Source organism: Castor canadensis, chromosome 1 (genome assembly GCF_047511655.1).
Source record: "Castor canadensis chromosome 1, mCasCan1.hap1v2, whole genome shotgun sequence".
Classification (NCBI taxonomy): domain Eukaryota; kingdom Metazoa; phylum Chordata; class Mammalia; order Rodentia; family Castoridae; genus Castor; species Castor canadensis.
The window spans coordinates 142293166-142315963 of NC_133386.1; the positions used below are offsets into that span (position 1 = coordinate 142293166).

General features: G+C 37.4%; 1 protein-coding gene and 1 pseudogene across 1 annotated transcript; one reads left to right on the forward strand and one right to left on the reverse strand.

Annotated features, from left to right (window-relative positions):
- Window positions 1-245: 245 nt before the first annotated feature.
- Window positions 246-1244, forward strand: LOC109675017 (olfactory receptor 51M1). Its single transcript, XM_020151858.2, has one exon. It carries the CDS (start codon window positions 246-248, stop codon window positions 1242-1244), a length of 999 nt encoding a protein of 332 aa, XP_020007447.1.
- Window positions 1245-2800: 1556 nt separating this feature from the next.
- Window positions 2801-3474, reverse strand: LOC109675019 (small ribosomal subunit protein eS6-like; annotated as a pseudogene).
- Between the last annotated feature and the right edge of the window lie 19324 nt (window positions 3475-22798).

Sequence of the window (22798 nt, forward strand, 5' to 3'; positions counted from 1 at the left end):
GAACAACTATATTAAAGGGATGAACAATGATAATAACACAACAAAGAGGACTGAGAAAGAAGTCTGGTGAGAGTGACTTTCATCACAGTAACTTTCAATTAAGGTAATGAGAATGCTAGCGTTGATAATAATGGGATAGATGATAGTAAAGGTGATGCATAATGCTGCTTATGATGTGAATTACAGTGAAGCTGAAGAAAGAATAATCAGAAGTATCTATTTATTTTCAGCTCACTCCCTGAGGAATGCCAGACCAATATCTGCTCAGTTCTCAATTAATCATCCTATCCAACATTACTCATTTTAGCCCCATGTTCTACCTCACTGGATTTCCTGGTTTGGAAGCCATTGAACACTGGATTTTTATCCCCTTTTTCTGTATGTACCTGGTGGCCATCTCTGGCAATTTTCTCATTCTGATAATTATTAATATCAACCCTCATCTGCACACACCCATGTACTATTTATTATCCTTGCTTGCCCTCACTGACCTGGGGCTGTCAGTGTCCACCTTGCCTACCACAATAGGTATCTTTTGGTTCAAGTCCCATAGTATTTACTTTGGAGCCTGCCAAATCCAGATGTTCTGCATTCACTCATTTTCTTTTATGGAGTCCTCAGTGCTCCTTGTCATGTCCTTTGATAGATTTGTGGCTATCTGCTATCCCTTGAGGTATTCAGTCATCATCACTGTCCAACGAGTGATAAGGGCAGGCCTATGTGTCACCTTCCGGGGACCTGTGGCCCTTATTCCTATTGTCCTCCTCCTGAAAACCTTTCCCTACTGTGGACCTCTAGTCCTCTCTCATTCATTTTGCCTGCACCAGGAAGTGATACACCTGGCGTGCACTGACACCACCTTCAACAACTTGTATGGACTGACACTGGTGATGTTCACTGTGATGCTGGACCTGGTGCTCATTGCACTGTCCTATGGATTCATCCTACACACGGTGGCAGGACTAGCTTCACCAGAGGAACAGCTCCGAGCCTTCCAGACTTGTACTTCACATCTCTGTGCTGTGCTAGTGTTCTTTGTGCCCATGATGGGACTATCCTTGGTGCACCGCTTTGGGAAACATGCCTCACCAGCTTTCCACCTTCTTATGGCCAACATCTACCTCTTTGTTCCTCCCATGCTTAACCCAATCATATATACTATTAAGACCAAGGAGATCCGCCGTGCCATCATCAAACTCCTAGGCCTTAGAAAGGTCAGTTCTGAGCCCTGGGATGAAGGATGAAATGTGTCACTAAGCACCCATAATAAGGTTCCTAATCCACAGACCTATAGTGTTGAGTGCCTGTTTAATACCCTGCATTGCCACAAAGATTTTCTCCTGCCCTACACAAAGCATTAACGAATTTCTTTCTTGAGTTTTGACTTAAGAATACTGAGCTTCTTTTGCTTAAATTATAATACCTCCTTCTACATTTGAGATCTGGCAGTTTGGATGCCATCAAAAACTACACAGAGGGAGACTTTATTAAAGATCATGACAAATGTACACCGAAACTCAGTGAAACTAAACAAAAACTAAAATGGAACTAAGAATCACAAAGCACCCAAAATGGATCCTAGCAAATAAATGTCAGGGGCTCTAAATCCATCTCAGGAAATGCTCCTCTCTCTGTGGCTCCTTGGGACTGCTTCCATCTTCTCTACCTGCCCCAGGCCCTTTCCATCTCTATTTTGACTAAGCAGTACTTTTGAACTCTTGAGTCACATGAATGCATCGGGAATTCCTTACTCTTTCCAAGCCTGGTTTTTAAGTAGAAATCCCCTAACTTCTTTCTGCAATTGTTCCCTTCTGATCTTCATCTAGTAAAGCCCTTGACCTGATCTCGGACTCTTTTCATCTCTGATTTTTCCTTCCTGTGGATCAGTGATTCCTACAACTCAAATTTAACTTAAGCAGAAGTCAGTGTTTACCTCTAGATGCTTTTTAATTATGAGATCTTGCACAAAGACATGTAACATAACAAAGCTCAACTAAGGAAACTACCACAAACATGTTAACACAATTCCATTGCTCAAGAGGATGTCAACTTGAAATTGGCATAGCAGCTTATCATTGACTAATTGCAATCTGTATTGAGTCTCAGCTTTAAGATTGCTTTCCTTGGATAGGCCATTTTCCAAATCCAGGGCAGAGTGTGCTTTATCTGTTTGTTTCCACAGCACCTGCATTTCCCATTGTAACATTTGTAATGAAGTGTGTGTTTGTGTATGTGTATGTGTGTCCATCAGGATAGTTAGACATGAAGAATTAAATTACAAGACTTCCTGCCTGATCAGTATCCAAGAGAGAACCTGATGAATCTGTTTAATCAACTCAGCTCTTTTTTTTTTTAACCATGAATTCCATATTAAAGAGAATCCTAGCCCTTAAATAGTCATAGCCTTCCATAAAGCAGGTTTTCCTAATAAATCTTTCCTGAGGGTGAGTTCCACTGGAGGGGCATGGCCACAAGGAAAAAGGGAAGGAGGGTATATATGAAGATGTATTTTGTATTCATGTAGGAAAATAGGAGAATGAAAACAGCTGAAATTGTGCTAAGAAGGCAGGAGGGGGAAAGAGGGAGAATAATGGAAGGAATAAATTCAACTAAGACATAGTTTAAGCACATATGTAAACATTACAATATATACCCCTGTACAACTATTATATCCTAATTAAATAATTTTAAAAAGCAGGTTTTCCTGCCTGTGTTCCAGCATCATATTCTCCTCTTCTTTATCTTTTTTATTTTATTTTATTGAGGTCTGAATATTTCTTACTCTTAAATATTCTTATTTTTAACTGGACTCAGAAGTATAATCTCTCAGAGAAGACAGCTTTCATCTCTTTACAATCTGTCCCTGAAGAAAAATCTTTGGCTTCCTCATATTCTGCAGACTCTTCCTTATTTTTCTTAGCATGTTGTTCCTTTAGAGAAATAAGCTAGCATTTGTGTTTCAGGAGAAATGGAGTAACATGATGCTGAATCTTAGGTGCTTTGGTCCTAGGTTGCTTGCCTTCTTTGTTCAAGGACTTTCTGATAACATACTGGAAGATGTCATCTTCTTTAGAGGAATTTAAAAGATTTCTGATTCTTCTAGCTCATTTGGGTCCCAGATGACAAAGTACAGAAGCAGCTGTTAAACTAGGAATATCCTTCTCTCATTTTTTGCACAATAACCAAGAGTTGAGAGCATTCAAAGTAGCTTCTGAAAGTTTTGCACTGTCTCTCTTCAATTCTCCTTGGTCTGTAACAGTAATGACTCTTATTTTGTAGCAGGTAAACTTGTGCTTGTATCAAAACACCCTGCTTCATGGGAAAACTGTTTTTCACTCCCACTAACACTTTCATTCTTCACCCAGAGAGTCAGCAGCAACTTCTGTGGCCATAAAAAGTAAGAAGTTTGCTTTCATTGTCCATTTCAATGAGTTTCTGAAATCCAGTGAAAGGGAAGGAGATATTTGACTTCATCTTGATTCACCTGTCTTTCTAGGAGGTGCCATGGCAAAGAACTTTATCTTTTTTAGCCAACACATAATCTGAGAGATTTCCCTTAGGGTTATACACAGACGACTGATTTCTGTTTTCTTTCTGATTTAAGTTTTGGAAATTTTTTTCCTGATCACAGCAGGCTGTGTTATTTTGCCTCTCTTTCAAGGAGTGATTACTCACATGTGCTTTTTTCAATGCCTGTGTAAGAAATGTTGCTCTAATAAATTTCCCTGATTTAATGAAGTTGTTTAAGTTGTTTTAATCAGTTTTGTTTGTGTGTGTGTATGTGAAAATAGAGTAATTAAAACCTTAGAAACTATTTAAAAGAGGGAGAGGGAAGATTAATAAAGCATAGTAGAGGTGAATTTGATAAAAGTATAGTAGAGGTGAATTTGATAAAAGCATAGTAGAGGTGAATTTGATAAAAGTACAATATATGCACATATGGAAATATCATAATGAAACTTCTTTGTGCAATTAATTTCCACCAATCAAAATGCTTTATGAGTTGTCAAGTTCCCAGCTGGATTTCTGAGGAGGCACATTTGAAATGAAAGAAAAACAAGTAAGTAATCTGGCCTGTGTATGACCACACTTCCCTCAGTGTTGAGGGTGCTGTGGTTTGATGCCCAGGTGGTGGGCCTGGTGCCCTGTGTTCTGTAGCAGCTCTTCCTCCACTACTCCTTCATGGAGTCAGCAATGCCATTTGCCATGGCTCTGAACCACCCGGTGGCCTTTGGATTCCCACTGTGCTAGCTACCAGTGCTCAGAGGTCCTCACCTCATTTGCATTGGCTGGGGTTGTCCTGGGCATGTGGAGTGCTGCTATCACTGCTACACCCTTATTGCACCTATTGAAACACTGGGGCACTTTCCTGTGCCTACTGTCTTCACCAGGACATGACCTGCTTGGCCTGCTCTGATGTGTGTTTCAACAGACTCTCTGGGCTGGGCATCACCATGCTGGCCATGTGCTCTAATGTCCTTTTCATCCTGCTTGCCTACATTGTTATCTTTTACATTGTGCTGACCATTGCCTGTGCAGGACAGTCACTCAAGGGCCTCAAGGCCAGTGTCTCTCATATCCTAGCTGTACTCTGCTTTGCTGTGCACAGATTTGGATTTCATATCTCGCCCAGACTTCTTGTCCCAAACCGTTACCCTTCCAATCTTTGTCTCTCAAGTAGCTGAGATTACAGGCATGAGCCACCACATGCAGCCCTCATTTTCTGTATAGAATCTCTCGCTTTTCCACAGGCCAGGCTTGGACCATGATCCTCCTACCTCTGTCTCCTGAATAGCTGGTATTATAGATGTGTGTCAACACCCAACTTGGTTTTAGATAGGGTCTTGCTAACTTTTGCCTGAACTGGACTTGAACTTGAATTCTCTTATCTCTGTCTCCTCAGTGGCTGGGGATACAGGCCTGAGACACTATGCCCAGCTTCTCTTAATGCAATATATTATTAACTATCACCACCATGCCTTAACAGTAGATCTCTTGAACGTATTCCTAGCTGAAACCTTGTAACTTTGAACAATATCCCCCAGCTCCCACCCACTAACAACTCCAGTTCATGGTACTTCCATTGTATGCTAGACTTATATGAGATCAACTTTATAGATTCCACATATAAGTGAGATCATGTGGTATTTACCTTTTGCACCTGGCTTATTTCACTTAAGTGAAACAATGTCACACTAATTTACATTCTCACCAGTTGTGTGTGGGGTTATCTGTTCTCCACATCCTTGCTTACTTTTGGTATCTTTTGTTCTTTTTGTTGTTCATTAACAGCACCCATTATTGCAGGTATGGACTGATATCTTATTGTGGTTCTGATTTACATTTCTCTGGTGGTTAATAACATTGAGCTTTTTCTTCATATACTTGTTGGACATATGCTTTTTTTGTTTAGATAAATGTCTGTTCAGATCTTTTTTTCATTTTAAAATCAAATTCTTTTTTTGCTATTGAATTGTTCAAGTTCCTTATGTAATTTAGATGTTTATATGTTATTAGATGCAAACATAGTTTACAAATATGTTTTCCCATCCTGTGGCTTGTTTGTTCACTCTGTTGATTATTCCCTGGGCTGCACAGAGCTTTTTACTTTAATATAATCCAATTTGTGCATTTTTCTGCTTATTGCCTATGCTTTTTGTGTCATATCCAAAACTCATTTCCCAAACTAATGCTGTGGAGTTTTCCCTATGTTTTCTTCTACTGGTTTTATAGTTTTGAGTCTTAAAATTAAGTTTTCAATTCATTTGAGTTTTTTTTTTGTATGAAGTGGTGAGATAAGGGTCTACTTTTATTCTTCAGCATGTTGACATCCAGTTTTTCTGCCACCATTTACATTGTAAAATACTCCTATTGCTCCATCAAGGATAATTTTATTAGAGATCCAAGAATAACTTTCCATCCTAACTTTTCAGTTTTCCTTCCCCATATCATAGACTGGGTCAGAAATAAGTCCTAAGCTTCTGTCATATTTTTCTATTTTAAAAACTTTCCAATTGTACAAACATACTTACTTTTTGTTATCCATTTTACTCTTTCTTATCTTTTCTGACTCTAATTTACCCTTAAAATTAATTACTGTGAATAGATACTATCCAAGAAGCACAGTTAGGAAAAGAAAAACCTGTAGGATAATAGAAGGTGAGAAAAGTAATAACAAAAGACAGATATATCTAAGAATCCTTATATGATTATGAGAAAAGCAAACAGAGGAGGAGGAAAGAGTAGGGGAGATGGATGAGTCAAAACAGATAATATCCACAGAAGGAGCTGGGGGTGAGGAATGGTCACATGAAAGATGGTAGATAAATTTTGGGATGGTAGACCGGAAAGTTTCCCTGGAAGAAAATTTGCCATCTGATTCAGATATAAATATGTTGGACCCAAGGAGGTAGCTAAAGTTTTCATTTGGTGACATCAATTTTCTCTGTGATAGGCTATGAAATTTTGATCAAAAGTTATGGAGCTATGATAAATAAGGGTCTTGAGAGCCAAAATTTTTCTCAGTGACTATTTTTTCAGGTTTATCAGTGCTCAAAAATAATGAAATTTTAATTTATTTAAAGCAAAAATTCTTTTATTCCATACTTTGCCTAAATTATTTCTTCATCTTAACAAACACTTACACTTCCACCTTTCTTTGTATAATTACTTCTTATTCCTTGGTTTCATTCAGAGTCCAAAGAGGAAGAAATGAAAAGGATTTAAGCAAAGGAGATTAAATAGAATACATTATTCACAAAAATTTTTGAAATGTTCATAAAGGAAGAATGGGATACTATGAGAAGACCAACTAGAAATAAAGGATGTTATGTAAAAATAAAAAGGATATTCTCACCCTGGTTGACCCCGGAGCTGAACCTGCTGTTGAAATTCTCAGGTATTGCCATTGCCAGGAACCTGAAGCTACAGCCGACTCTGGTGCTGAGGCACTTAGGAATCCTGATTTTACTACCACAAACATATGTGACATACAAATCAACAACAGTCTCCACTGATGCAAAGCAAGAAACTTCTCTGCTTCTTACTTCCAATCTACCCAAAGTGCTTCCCACTGAGACAGCTATCAGGGAAGTAAAAGAAATGTAATTCCTATCCTCCTACACTCAGCAGTTCCAAGGACTATAGGACTAAATGGTCTTAAATAAAGGTCAGACACATCATCTTTTAGATCTTAAAATTTAATTGAAATGACTTCCTCATCTTTTTAGCACCTAGATGATTTTATTCCTTCTGCTATAGCTGTTTGGATGCTGCATTATTCTCCTACCAAAATTCCTAGCAAAATAAATCATAATTGGTTTCTCCATGTCTGTAGCTCTCTAAAACTATTGGCTCTGTAAGGCCAGGAACCACCATGTTCTTTTCCATTATTATTTTCTTGTGCTTAAGGCAGGATCTGGCCCACAGAGTGGATCAAAACTCAGTCCCACATGTAGTTCAGCAGATCTATAGAAAATGAGCAAAGACCCTGAACCATACATGAAAAGTGATCATTAGGACAACATGATCAATCTAACTTTTCACTGTTCCCATGGAGATGAGTAAGATGCACTGTGAAATATAATCCTTGCTATGATGATCAATAGGTCTTGTTCTTGAGGAGTTCTCTAGTGGAAATATGAAAATAGTGACAAGGATTTCCCTTTAGTCTCCCAGGAGAAAAAGTAACCATGAATATTGTTGAAAATATATATCTCTTTGGAGTAAACCAATATTTTATTCATTCATTCATTTCTTCATCAATCATTGACTGACTATCATTTTTCCAGGTATTATGCTAGATGGTCAGCAATAAAACACGGACTGCCTTGTATTTGTATGTCCATTTTCCAGACAGCAAAATTGAAAAAAAAAATGTGAACGGATAAAATGTATAAGTGAATAAAAACATGAAAATGAATAAAAGTAGAAAAAAGGTGTAATGGAGAAATACAATCCACAGAGATTTTTATACACAAAGTCTATGAGATCAGTTATTGTAGTTAAGATTTAGGATTCTTAGTCCTGCTAAGAATGAGGATGGAAAATACACCAGAAAAAGTATTGCCTTGTGTCTCAAGGCCTTGAGAGAGTAGACAGACTGCGGGGAAGATGGATAAATGCCAGCTTTAGCATAAGCAGCTATAAAACAATTCAACACCTTGTGAGCCATTGCAATTTGAGATTTCATTTACTAGTAATGGAACATAAGGTAGTAAATAGAAGAGCATCGTGGCAGCTCTGTGGAGAATTATCTGAACACAGAAAAAGGAGAAGTGAAGAGGCCACTTATGAAGTGATCAAGAAGTTCAAATGGCAGTTAGTAGCAGTGATGGTAAAAGTGAGGGATATGTTATAAAAATAAAAACAAAAAATGTATTGGTGGATTAAATAAGAATATGAGAGGAGAGAGAAAAGAGAAATCAATAACAATGTACAAACGATTGAGTGAGCAGATGGTGATAAAGTTTACTAACATGAGAAAGACATGGAACTAAGGAATTAGATTAAGAATATTGTTATAAGCATGTTAGTTTGGAAAGTATATAAATCTTAAGGGTAAGAGTTGAAATTTAAGTTCGTGAATCATCATCCCTTAGGTGTTATTTATACCCACAAAAATGGAAATATCATTCAGAGAAAATAAATAAATACAAAAGCAAGATGGACTTGCCCAGAATGTTAATGTCAGCATTATAGTTCAGCTAGAAGAATAGAATCTAGCCAAGAAGAACAGAAGGAAAATTAATAATACAAAATGAAGACTATAAGTATATAGCATAGTAAGGTGGTGAACACTTGTAATCCCAGCACTCCAGAGGCTGAAACAGGAAGGTTGGGAATTCAAGGACAGCCTGGGCTACACAACAAGACTGTCTCAAAAGAAGGAGGAGGAAAGAAGAGGAGAAGGTAAAGACACCAAACCAATGAGTGACAGCTATTTTAGAAAAAGAACTAGTTAATTCGCTGAAGCTACTAAGAAATGGCAATGACAAAACAAAAATAGGTGAAAGTCTTTTAGATTTATCAAATGGAGATCAAGATTTGACAGTGGGACTTTCCTTCATTTCAATTACTTCTAGTTGGCTTGAATTTCTAAAAGAAAACCAATTTAAAAAATTGAATGAGTGGAAAAATAGCTGGTGATGTGTATGTCAGTTTTTGCTGAATTATGTGGTAGTGACAAATGCAAATGTCAGTATCTTTAAACAATACCCTTTTTCTTTCTCAGACTTACTGGTTCACTGGGTCTGTTACACAGCTTCTGCTTTCTGGCATATGAGCTACGAAAGTATTCACAATTTATCTTTGCTGATGAAAACAGATAATAAGAAATGCATAGTAGCTCTGTAAGCTTCTGCTCAGAAATGAAACTTTTCACTTTTCCTTATCAATGGTTAGCAAAAATCAGTCAACGTCAAGCCTGATATTGCTAGAATAGGTATAATTAGGAATAGTATTATTTTGTACCTACTACTAAGAGTAGACTAATAGAAGCAATAATATGGTTTATCAACCTTCCTTTTGTCCATAAAATACTTGGTCCCCTGTCTTTTGCTTTAAAAAATTAAAAGAAGATATTTCAAATGTTCCTTTAAGTTATAATATCAGGCTCCAAATGGTCAATTATATCAGAGTCCAACAGAGTCTAAAATGTTATGAAAGCTTCTTTAGCAGGTTTGAATGCAGAGAACTTTGTACTTAAACAAGTTATTTGTCTGCTATACTTATAATATAAAACAGTTGAATAAAATAGTTTAACTATACATTCCCATTTAGAAAGGGGAAAAAAGAGACTTCTGATGGCATTTCTGAGACTTTTGAATCTGAAACTGTGAAAGAGAATTAAGTGTAAGTGTAAGTGGAGAATATTCCAAAATCAGCCCTTCATTCTGTTTTCTGGGAACAGCTGCAATTTTTTTAATAAAGGCGTACCATTCTTCAGTGTGAACTTAGAAATTATCACAAAGTAAGCATACCCATATATCTAACACCCAGATCAAGGAATAGAATACTATCAGTCTCTCAAATGCCCATTATGTCCTCTGAGACAATTTTCCCCATATTTTCTCAAAGACAAATATTATCTTCAATTTTGATTACTTTTACTTATTTTTAAATTCCCATAAATGAAGCTACATAATCTTACCTTTCCAGATAGCCTACAACGTCCCTTGAAGAGAATTCATACCCCCAACACCTATGTCTCCCATGTCCTAGCTATGTACCTTTGCTGAGGCCATCCATTGTGCACATATTCATATGTCACATCTCACCCTTGGTGCACATCCTCATAGGCACTGTCTGGGCTCTTCCCTCCTCTGATGAACACTGCTATCTATGACACCAAGATCTAGGATATCCTTGGGCTCAATAATTTCTATAATAACTGTACCTTCTTTTTTTAGTCATGTCTACAACATATTCTCTATCAGTCATCTCTCAAATTTCCTTTTGTGAATGTGGCCCACAGTCTCCTGGGGCTCTCCAAAATGGCATTGGATTGGATTAAAACTAGAAGCATGCCCTATCAAAGACTACTTTCTTTTGGACACTGAAATTTTATACTTAGGATATCGGGAAGTCCATAAAATCGACAATCCTGAATATCATCGCAGGTGCCCTGATGATTTTCAAGAATATCAATCCTTTGCCTTATTCTAAGAGATTGTATTGCTTAGAAATAAATACCTTAGAAATAAAGGTTGAGTTGTTTCTTTGGGTGTGATGTACCTTTTCCCCATTCTCTTCTAACCCATAACCACAATACCCTGGGATCTCCTGAACCTACTCCCCATTAAAATTCATCTGCAACGTGCTTGCTCTTTAATATTTCAACTTTGATAATTCTATCCATTTATGATTTCAGTGATGTTTGTAAATATTAACACTTTCAAGATATTTTAGCATATATGTAAATAGTTGTTGGAAGATTTCTGCATTTTACTTTCAAAGAAGTAAATGTCTAAGTTATGTAAAGAATGATATATATTCACTTATTTAATATCTATTAAAAAGTTTCATAAATAGTCTACTTAAAATGAAAATGTCTAGAACAATTAATTACATTTTGGCAAGCAGTTTTTTGATAGGTGAATAACTCTGCACCTTTCCCATTTTGGGGACGCAGGGACTAAAGACAGTGCAAAATAAAACAACAGAAGAGAAACTAAAAATGTCACAGTAAAGAATCCAAAGGTCTGATATGTGTTGCATATATGTAATGGTTTTTTAAACTAGTTGTCATAATTTAGGTATTTCAGGTCAAGTTGTCTGTTATAAAAAGTAATGTAGCAGATATTTGACCTGCTCCAAATCCCATGCAGTGTATAGTAAGGAGATGGGATGCATCTGTTTCCTGACCCAAGAAGCTAGCATCCTGATACAGAGGACTCACACACAAGCAAAGAATCCATTACCACCCCCTAGCCCTTATAGAAGCAGCTTGTTGTCCAACTCTGGGAGGCAGACATTTTCTGCCCTCTCCTGTTCAGTATACGGAACAACAGCCTTGAGAAAGTCTGCCCTGACTCCTGTCTACTTCCTCTGAAGTGTTCTCTCTCTCAACTAAGGAGGAAGGAGGAGCATGGCTCTGTTTACTTGGCTTAAATACTCAGTGAGTCTTCAAATAGCACAGTTTACAGATGATACTCTTTGTCAACTCCTTCGTGGTTCATATTTTTCTCTTCAGATCTTAATTTTTTTGTCCTATTTTGTAGATTTATCTTTTGCCTGAATTAAATATAAACTTCCCTTGAGTTCTCTCTATCTCTTTAACTTATAAATTAAATACAAAGGAAAGTTGAGCCTCTGTTTATTTATCTAGGCAACATATGCTCTCCAAATGTATCTATACATTTCTCTCTACTAGCTAGTCACTTATGACACAGGTCTTATTCATTATTTGAAAAAGAACCTAGTCTACAGCCATACCACCCTGAATGTGCCCGATTTCCTCTGAGAAAGAATCTAGTAGATTTCCAAAGACCCAGCAGTAGCGCTATGCCTAAACACCAAGAGTATTGTTTTTCTGAATCTTATGAGTATGTGTAGTTTCTTGGAGTTTTTAATCATTTAATATCTAGCAATTCTTTAAAAATATGACAAATGATATTTGAATGGCACAGGATATGACTCTATAAATGAATGACAAAGTGAATAAGGATCCTCCTTCCTCAAGAGCACATTGGAGAACATAGCCAGGATAAACATAAAACCCTAGATTAGAATCGCAAAGAGGAATTGAGATTATGTCAAGCATGTAGGTGGTGATATTATTGAGGTATGACCTTAAGTGGATAACCTAATAAGAAGAAACTCAAGCCCTGAGTACAAGATACAGATCCAAAGAGTTCCTTAGGTAGTACTTCAGCAGTTTCAGGTATTTTCTGTTTGTGCCCATAGGACATAGGAATGTCCCTGTCCAATAAGTTTTGTGATGTTAGAATGAGTATTAGAACATTTAGGAAGAGTTTATAAATATATTATATATATATATATATATAAAATGAATATAGAGAAATGCAAAACAAGTACATATGCACATATAAAGACACAAATGCACACATATTCAGTTGTTACATGTACATGTGGGAAGATGTACATACTCATACATTCATACAAACCTGCAAATAAAATTCTACATGAACAAAAGTGGTTATGTATATACATGCAATTTTATACATGTAAACATGTGCTCATTTATGTAAAGTTACACTTGCATATGAACATAAAGTTGTGTTCATAACACATGCACAAGCATGCACACACACACACACACACTGTCTTAAAATTTCTCATAATTTGTTTCTCAGACAGTACCCCCTGAGATCCTCTGCTATTTGGTCCAATTATTATTGCAGGTCCACCGTTTGCCTGTGCCTCCCAGGGGACTGATCAGAAAAATTGGATGGAAAGAGAAGTGATGCTGGAGTCATAGATATGAAGGCCAGCCAGCTCCTTCCTCCAGTGAATGAGACAGAAACCAGACTGAGATCAATCACATGGAAGGGTATGTTGGATCACAGACTCAGGATGGGTTACCCTGGAAGTACCACTTATGGGATAATAGGATGGGAAATCTGTTCAGGTGAGCTTATCCTGTGAATTTCTAGCACACATAGTACTTCCCCTTTCTTCATGTCATGGAAATTCCTTCTCTCTGGGACACAGACCATTTGTGTGGTAGAGTATCACACACCAATGGAGGAATACTCAAAGTGTCTCTTCTCCAACCCTCCTCTCTCAAATTATGAAAAATATCCTTCCATTTTGTTCCCAAATCCAGTTATGTTTCTGCTGTATACTTGAGTACATTTTTAAGTCTGTCCTCTCTCTCTAGGTCTATTTATCCTCCTCTTTTTGCCACCCCTACAAGCAGCCCTGTCTCCTTCATCCTGTCCAACCAACACTATGACCCCACTGGACCTGCTAACTCTCAACCCCACTTCTTCTAAGGATGTATGCTTTTCAGTCCTTCTGCACTTCTCTCTCTCTGCCTGATCCAGCCTCACCTCTAGTCCCACTTCTCATTGGAAATCACCTCTTTCTCTACTGACTTTCACTCAGACTTTGCATTCTCTCCTAACTTTAACTTCAGTTTTGTCACAAACTGACTCTGTGACTTTGCAAATCACTTGAAATGCCAATTTGGGGGGGGATTACAAGATGGCAGCTAGAAGGAGGAAGCAGAAAGCATGCCTCCTAAAGTAAAATCTTGGAGAGATGCTGGAGATACACCGTACAGGAAAAATCACCAAGAAGAGGCAAAACTTTGACTCCTCCACACCTCCAGCTTGTGCAGAGCATCTCCACTTCACATTAAACGGAGAAGCCAGGAGGGCTCCCGCGCCGCCACCAGACAGCAGTGTCCAGATGGCTTAGGAAGATGCAGACCACGGTGAGCTAAGCAGCATGCAGTACTCCCACAGACAACCTTGGGCCAGATCAGCATAGCCCTCTGGACAGACAGATCCCCACCAGGGAAAAAAGGAAAAAAACTGAATGATAAGCAATAACAACAAAAAAAGACATGTAGCAAAGAGGGTGGGGCACCCTGAGCACCAAAGAGGGGTGAAGGGAAATCCCTCACAAACAAGCCAGCTGGAGAAAGCAGGAGCAGCAGAACACACCCAGCAACCAGGAGTGGGAAAGCTTGTAAAAGTGAAGGTGGGAGGAAAACTCCACAGGAGAGGGGGGAAGACCCACTTCCCACATGAGCTATAAATAAACACGCCTGCCTGAGAAAGCTGGTGCAGTGTCACCTCCCCCTGTGGAGAACTCTAAATAAACAAAGCCTGAGGGGCCAGGTGAGTGTTAAGCTCACTACTGAGATCTGCATAAATAAAGCGTCCAGCAACAGCAGGCTGACAGCAGCGGGCAGGCAAGAGACAGCCTCCAATAGCCATTCACAGAACTGTCTCCAGACACTTTTTTTCTCTAGTCCTTTGACGAGACAACAACTGAACTACACCTGCATGCTGAAAAACCTACTGAAACTGTATTGCATTTGAACCTGGGACATTTTGTGGGGTTTTTTGTTTTGTGTTGTTTTATTTTGTTTTGTTTTGTTTCCCCTTTGATGAGACAATGACAGAACTACTTCTGAGATACCATCTCCAGGATTGGAGGCTGTGGGACTAACACCAAAAGTATTAGGACTGAAACTTTATTGCATTTGAACTTGGAGATTTTCTTTTTCTTTTTCTTTTTTAAAATTTTTTTTCAATCCTCTCTATGTCTCTCTAATGCCTGTTCTGCTTACTTTTGATTAGTACACTATCTCTCCCTGCTTAGATCTTTGAAACTTTTTTGTTTGTTTGTTTTGTTTTGTTTTAGTTGTTTGTTTATTTGTTTTTCCCTTTTTCTTTAACTTCTTTGCTTTCAATCTCCTCTCACCCTTCCATTCTAAATATCACCAGTGCTATTATTACAAGCTAGAAAATACTTAACTGCACACAGTACAGGAACAATAACAACACCAACAGCAATGATGGGAAGACAGAAAAAATAGGGAAACCACTTTCCCCCACAGCAAAAAATTAGTACAGGACCCAGAGGGAAATGAAGAAAACAGATACTCAGATCTAGACTCCAACAAAATGAAGATAAACTATGCCAAAGAACCCAATAAAGCCCACAAGAACAATCTAAAAGAAGAAATACTACAGGTACTCAATGAAAATTTTACAGAGATGATACTGGATATGGTCAACCAAAATGTACAGGAGACACTCAAGAAATTCCAAGACAACCAAAATAGAGAATTTGAAAAAGCAAAAGAAGAAATAAAAGAAACCATAGAAGCACTGTATAAGCACCAAAGTGAAATAAAGAACATGATTAATAAAGAGATAACTGAACTCAGGTCAAATATAGACAACATTAAAGAGGAAAGGACTCAGGATATGGAAAACCTCAGAAAAAAGAACGAAACAGAACTGCAAAACAAAATAGAAGGCCAATCCAGCAGAACAGAACAAACAGAAGACAGAATCTCAGACTCGAAGATGAAATGGTAAGTAAAGGAAAAACCAAAGAACTATTAGTTAAACAGCTCAAGACCTGTGAAAAGAAAATGCAAGAACTCACCGACTCCACTGAAAGACCAAACCTGAGAATCATGGTCGTTGGAGAAGGAGAAGAGGTGCAAGCAAAGGGAATGCGTTATATATTCAACAAAATAATAACAGAAAATTTCCCAAAACTAGAGAAATCTATTCCCATACAGATGCAAGAGGACTCAAGAACACCAAACAGACCAGACTGAAATAGAACTACTGCATGGCATATTATCATTAAAACAATAAGCAGAAACTAAAGAAAGAATATTGAAGGTGGTAAAAGAGGAAAAACAAATGAAATACAAAGGTAAACCTCTCAAAATCACAGCAGACTTCTCAACAGAAACATCAAAAGCAAGAAGAGCTTGGCATGAGATCTTCAGGGCACTGAATGAAAATAACTTCAACCCCAGGATACTCTACCCAGCAAAATTATCACTCAAAATAGATGGATCAACAAAAGTCTTCCATGATAACCAGAAACTAAAACAATATGTGACTAAAGAGCCACCACTACAAAAGATTCTTCAAGGGAAGAAAGTGAAACCCAAAATAACCATGAAAGGGCAGGCAGCACAAAGAAAGTGAAACCCAAAATAACCATGAAAGGGCAGGCAGCACCAAACTACAGGAAAAGAAAAAACAAGAAAGTAGAGAGTAACCTCAACTTAGGTATACACAATCAAACTTTGTTAATGGACTTAATTCCCCCATCAAAAGGCACCGTTTGATGAAATGGATTAAAAAGAAAGATCCAACAATTTGTTGGACTGACAGAAATAAGCATAGGCTTAGGATGAAAGTCTGGAAGAAGATTTACCAAGCAAATGGCCCCCAAAAACAGGCAGGAGTAGCAATATTTATCTCTGACAAAGAAGACTTCAAACCTACAGTGATCAAACGGATAAAGAAGGACATTCCATGCTAATAAAAGGGGAAATAGACCAAAAGGAAATAACAATTGTCAACCTATATGCACCCAATGTCAATGCACACAATTTTATCAAACATAACCTGAAGGACCTAAAAGCATTTATTAACTCCAACACAATGGTTGTGGGAGACTTTAACATCCCATTATCATCAATAGATAGGTCATCCAAACAAAAAATCAATTAAGAAATCCTAGATCTAAAATATACAATAGATCAAATGACCTACTTGATGTCTACACAACATTTCATCCACCTTCTACACAATATACATTCTTCTCAGCAGCCCATGGAACCTTCTCCAAAATAGATCATATCCTAGGGCACAAGGCAAGCCTCAGCAAATATAAGAAAATAGAAATTATACCATGCATTCTGTCTGATCACAATGCAATAAAACTAGAACTCAACAACAAAAGTAAAGACAAAAAACATGCAAATAGCTGGAAACTGAATAACTCATTACTTAATGAACAATGGGTCATTGATGAAATAAAAGAGGAAATTAAACGGTTCCTGGAACTCAGTGAAAATGAAAACACAACCTACCAGAACCTATGGGACACAGCAAAGGCAGTCTTGAGATGAAAGTTTATAGCCATGAGTGCATATGCTAAAAAGACTAAAAGATCCTAAATCATTGACCTAATGATACATCTCAAATTCCTAGAAAAACAGGAACAAGCAAATCCCAAAACAAGTAGGAGAGAAATAATAAAAATAAGCTGAAATCAATTAAATAGAAACCAAAGAAACCATACAAAGAATTAATGAAACAAAAAGTTGGTTCTTTGAAAAACTAAACAAGATTGACAGATCCCTGGCAAACCTGACCAAAGTGAGGAGAGAAAAAACCCAAATTAGTAGAATCAGGAATGCAAAAGATGAGATAACAACAAACACCATAGAACTGCAGGAAATCATCAGAGACGACATCGAGTACCTATATTCAAATAAATTTGAAATTCTTAAAGAAATAGACAGATTTCTAGATACATGTGATCATCCAATACTGAACCAAGAAGATATTAATCTCCTGAATAGACCTATAACACAAAATGAAATTCAAGCAGCAATCAAGAGCCTCGCTAAAAAGAAAAATCCAGGATGTGATGGATTCTCTGCTGAATTCTATCAAACCTTTAAAGAAGAACTGATACCAGCCTTCCTTAAACTGTTCCATGAAATAGAAAGGGAAGGAAAACTGCCTACAGCATTTTATGAAGCCAGTATTACACTTATCACAAAACCAGGCAAAGACATCTCCAAAAAGGAGAACTATAGGCCAATCTCCTTAATAAACATTGATGCAAAAAATCATCAATAAAATAATGGCAAACCAAATTCAACAACACATCAAAAAGATCATTTACCACGACCAAGCAGACTTCATCCCAGGAATGCAGGGGTGGTTCAACATATGAAAATCAATAAACATAATAAACCACATTAATAGAAGCAAAGACAAAAAGCACTTGATCATCTCAATAGATGCAGAAAAAGCTTTTGATAAGATCCAACACCATTTCATGATAAACGCTCTAAGAAAACTAGCAATAGAAGGAAAGTACCTCAACATTATAAAAGATATATATGACAAACCTATAGCTAGCATTATACTTAAGGGAGAAAAACTGAAACCATTCCCTCTAAAATCAGGAACTAGACAAGGATGCCCACTACCTCCACTCCTATTCAACATAGTACTGGAATTCCTAGCCAGAGCAATTAGGCAAGAAGAAGGAATAAAAGGAATACAAATAGGTAAAGAAACTGTCAAAATATCCCTATTTACAGATGACAAGATCTTATACCTTAAAGACCCAAAAAACTCTACTCAGAAGCTCCTAGACACCATCAATAGCTATTGCAAGGTGGAAAGATATAAAATCAACATAGAAAAATCATTAGCATTTCTATACACTAATAATGAACAAACTGAAAAAGAATATATGAAAACAATTCCATTTACAATAGCCTCAAAAAAAATCAAATTCCTAGGTGTAAACCTAACAAAAGATGTGAATGACCTCTATAAGGAAAACTATACACTTCTGAAGAAAGAGATTGAGGAAGACTATAGAAAGTGGAGAGATCTCCCATGCTCATGGATTGGTAGAATCAACATAGTAAAAATGTCGATACTCCCAAAAGTAATCTACATGTTTAATGCAATTCCCATCAAAATTCCAATGACATTCATTAAAGAGATTGAAAAATCTATTGTTAATTTTATATGGAAACACAAGAGGCCACTAATAGCCAAGAAAATACTCAGTCAAAAGAACAATGCTGGAGGTATCACAATACCCGACTTCAAACTATATTATAAAGCAATAACAATAAAAACAGCATGGTACTGGCACAAAAACTGACTTGAAGACCAGTGGAACAGAATAGAGGACCCAGATATAAAGCCACACAACTATAACAAACTTGTCTTTGACACAAGCGCTAAAAATATACGATGGAGAAATAGCAGCCTCTTCAACAAAAACTGCTGGGAAAACTGGTTAGCAGTCTGCAAAAAACTGAAACTAGATCCATGTATATCACCCTATACCAATATTAACTCAAAATCAATCAAGAATCTTAATATCAGGCCCCAAACTCTAAAGTTGATACAGGAAAGAGTAGGAAATACTCTGGAATTAATAGGTATAGGTTAGAACTTTCTCAATGGAACCCCAGCAGCACAGCAACTAAGAGATAGCATAGATAAATGGGACTTCATAAAACTAAAAAGCTTCTGCTCAACAAAAGAAATGGTCTCTAAACTGAAGAGACCACCCACAGAGTGGGAGAAAATATTTGTCAGCTACACATCAGACAAAGGAATGATCACCAGAATATATAGGGAACTAAAAAAACTAAATTCTCCCAAAATTAATGAACCAATAAAGAAATGGGCAAGTGAACTAAACACAACTTTCTCAAAAGAAGAAATTCAAGTGGCCAAAAAACACATGGAAAAAATGCTCACCATCTCTAGCAATAAAGGAAATGCAAATTAAAACCACACTAAGATTCCACTTCACCCCTGTTAGAATAGCCATAATCAGCAATACCATTAACAACAGGTGTTGGCGAGGATGCGGGGGAAAAAAGGAACCCTCTTACACTGCTGGTGGGAATGTAAACTAGTACAACCACTCTGGAAAAAAAATTGGAGGCTACTTAAAAAGCTAAACATTGATCTACCATATGATCCAGCAATACCACTCTTGGGGATATACCCAAAAGACTGTGACATAGGTTACTCCAGAGGCACCTGCACACCCATGTTTATTGCGGCACTATTCACAATAGCCAAGATATGGAAACAACCAAAATGCCCCACCACTGATGAATGGATTAAGAAAATGTGGTATTTATACACAATGGAGTTTTATGCAGCCATGAAGAATACCAAAATGTTATCATTTGCTGCTAAATGGATGGAATTGGAGAACATCATTCTGAGTGAGGTTAGCCTGGCCCAAAAGACCAAAAATTGTATGTTCTCCCTCATATTCGGACATTAGATCACGGGCAAACACAACAAGGGGATTGGACTCTGATCACCTGATAAAGCGAGAGCACACAAGGGAGGTATGAGGATAGGTAAGACACCTAAAAAACTAGATAGCTTTTGATGCCCTCAATGCAGAGAAACTAAAGCAGATACTTTAAAGCATTTGAGGCCAATAAGAAAAGGAGACCAGGAACTAGAGAAAAGGTTAGATCAAAAAGAATTAACCTAGAAGGTAACACACGTGCACAGGAAATCAATGTGAGTCAATGCCCTGTATAGCTATCCTTATCTCAACCAGCAAAAACCCTTGTTCCTTCCTATTATTGCTTATACTCTCTCTTCAACAAAATTAGAAATAAGGGCAAAATAGTTTCTGCCGGGTAGCGAGGAAATAGAGGGGAGAGGGAGGAGGCGGGGGGGGTGTGGTTAGGGAGGGTTATGGGAAGGGGGGAGAAATGACCCAGACATTTATGCACATATGAATAATTTTTAAAAATGTCAATTTGTCACTCTTCTAAGTTGTAAAATGAGTGTGATTAGTCATCTTGAGTATTAATAAAATAACATAGGCAATGATAACATATGCAAAGCACCCTTCCAGGGTACCTGATATATAACAATCATTTTATTTCCTTTCTCACACTGTATCTATTCCTCCTTGCCCTCTTCCCTATCAAACACTAGGCTTTTATCTCTCTGTGTAATATTTCCCACTTAAAACTCACACTTCACTCATTAGCATGGGTCTGACTTCCTATAAACCCTCCTCGTGTATAATGAAGTAATAAAAGGACATTAAATTATTTTTCTGTCCTTAAATGGTCTTCATTCAGTAAAAAAAGGCAATAGTTTTTCATCACACTTTCCAGCTTAGAATAGCATCACTGCATATTAGTGTACACCTTGCTTCCTATTGCCTTGATTCTCTTTTCTCTTCCCATGTATTAAGCCCTAGTGATAAGTTGAAAATTCAGACTCTAGGTCTTCTCTGGAAAAGCTTGCAAACCACTATATGAAATTCAGGTAGATGACTAAATTGCAATTAGAGAATGAAGTGCTAGATTAGGGGATGTTGCTGTGGGAGGTTGCTATAGAAAGTGACTGGCCTCATGTACAAGCAAGGACATACATAATAGAAGAGTTAACATCTCAGGTAGATTTTACAAAATAAAGAAAGGGATTGGATTTGCCTTAAAATATGATTTTTAGTTGAATTGTATGTAAGAGTCCTAGACAAAGGAATGGAAACAATAAATAGGAAAGAAGGGTGGGAGGGAGGGAGGGAGGGAGGAAGGAAGGAAGGAAGGAAGGAAGGAAAGTGGGGGAGGAAGGAAAGAAAGAAAGAAAGAGGAAGGAAGGAGAGAGAGAGGAAGGAAAGAGAGAGAGGAAGGAAGGAAGTAGAGAGAGGGAAAAGGAAGGAAGTGGCAAAGGAAGGAGGGAAGGAAGAAAGAAAGAAAGAAAGAAAGCAAAACAAAGGACAATAGTCAGGAAAAGCAAGGGGTGTATAGAGGACTCAAGGAAAGAAGCTAAATCTCTTCAGTAGAATTCCATAGGTATTGAGAAGTATATAACTCAGAGGATACATGTATGAGAGAAAAAGAATTTTCCTTTCTTCTTGAAAAGTAACATGGGGAGCAAAAACTACTATTCTCTTTAATAATTGATGCATTGTGTTCAGAGGCCAAACCATTTTGAACTTTCCCTCCTCCAAACCATTTTGAAATAGCAGGGAACAGATATTTTAGTACCAGTTTTATTCACTTTTTAATTGATGTCTCTAAAGTGAACACATCAGCAAACACACAGCAAGTATGACCATCCTAAAGTTTAGGCTAGATTCCAGATCACTTACCCTACCCATAATCTGTATTAATTTTCTTTCAACCATTATCTGCTTTCTTTTACATGGCAGGTGCTATTCACACTTTAACAGGTCTGCACAGTTACTTACTTCTCGTGCAAATACTTTTGATGCTGGGTTTTTGTTCGTTTATTTGTTTTGTTTTGTGTTTGCAATACTGGGGCTTGAACTCAGGACCTTCACCTTGAGCTATTCTGTCAGCCCTTTTTGTGATGGGTGTTTTTGAGATCAGGTTGTATGAACTATTTGCCCAGGCTGGCTTCAAACTGAGATCCTCCTGTTCTCTGCCTCCTGAGTAGCTAGGATTACAGGCGTGAGCCACCAGCACCTGGCAGTTATTGTTTTATGCTCAGAGGAGCTTATGGAATGAGCTAAAACTTCTAATAAGTGTGAAAAACAGAATCTCCTTTGTTTCAGAGAACAAGGTTAAGGTATTTAGAAACATTCCAGATTCTTATAAGGTTTCATTCTAGTAAGTCTGGGATAAAGAAACAAAGTTGGTTTCTTCAGTACAGATAATTTTGACAATTTTGAGAAGCCAAGTAATTACTTAATTTCAAAAACCTAAATATTTTCTAAGATGGTGAAAAAGCCTTAAATTAAAATTGCTTGTATAAAAATTAAATATCACACTTGTATCTATGGCATTAATACTATTCTTTCTCCAACAATAGTAGGATTTATCGAAAGTACACTATATGCTAACTGCTCCATGTTCATTAGCCTATTTAAACCTTAGGCAAGACCACAAGATAGACACTACAATTATCTCTGCTTTGCAGAAGGACATAGTGAGTCAGATAGAAAGTTACTGAGCTGTGATTCCTCTGGATATGACCCAGTAACCTGCAGTCCTCTTTCTTGAGTATACTGCTGTTAAATACAAAAAGGTAAGGAAAAAGGGGAAGCCATATATAAGCTATAGAAG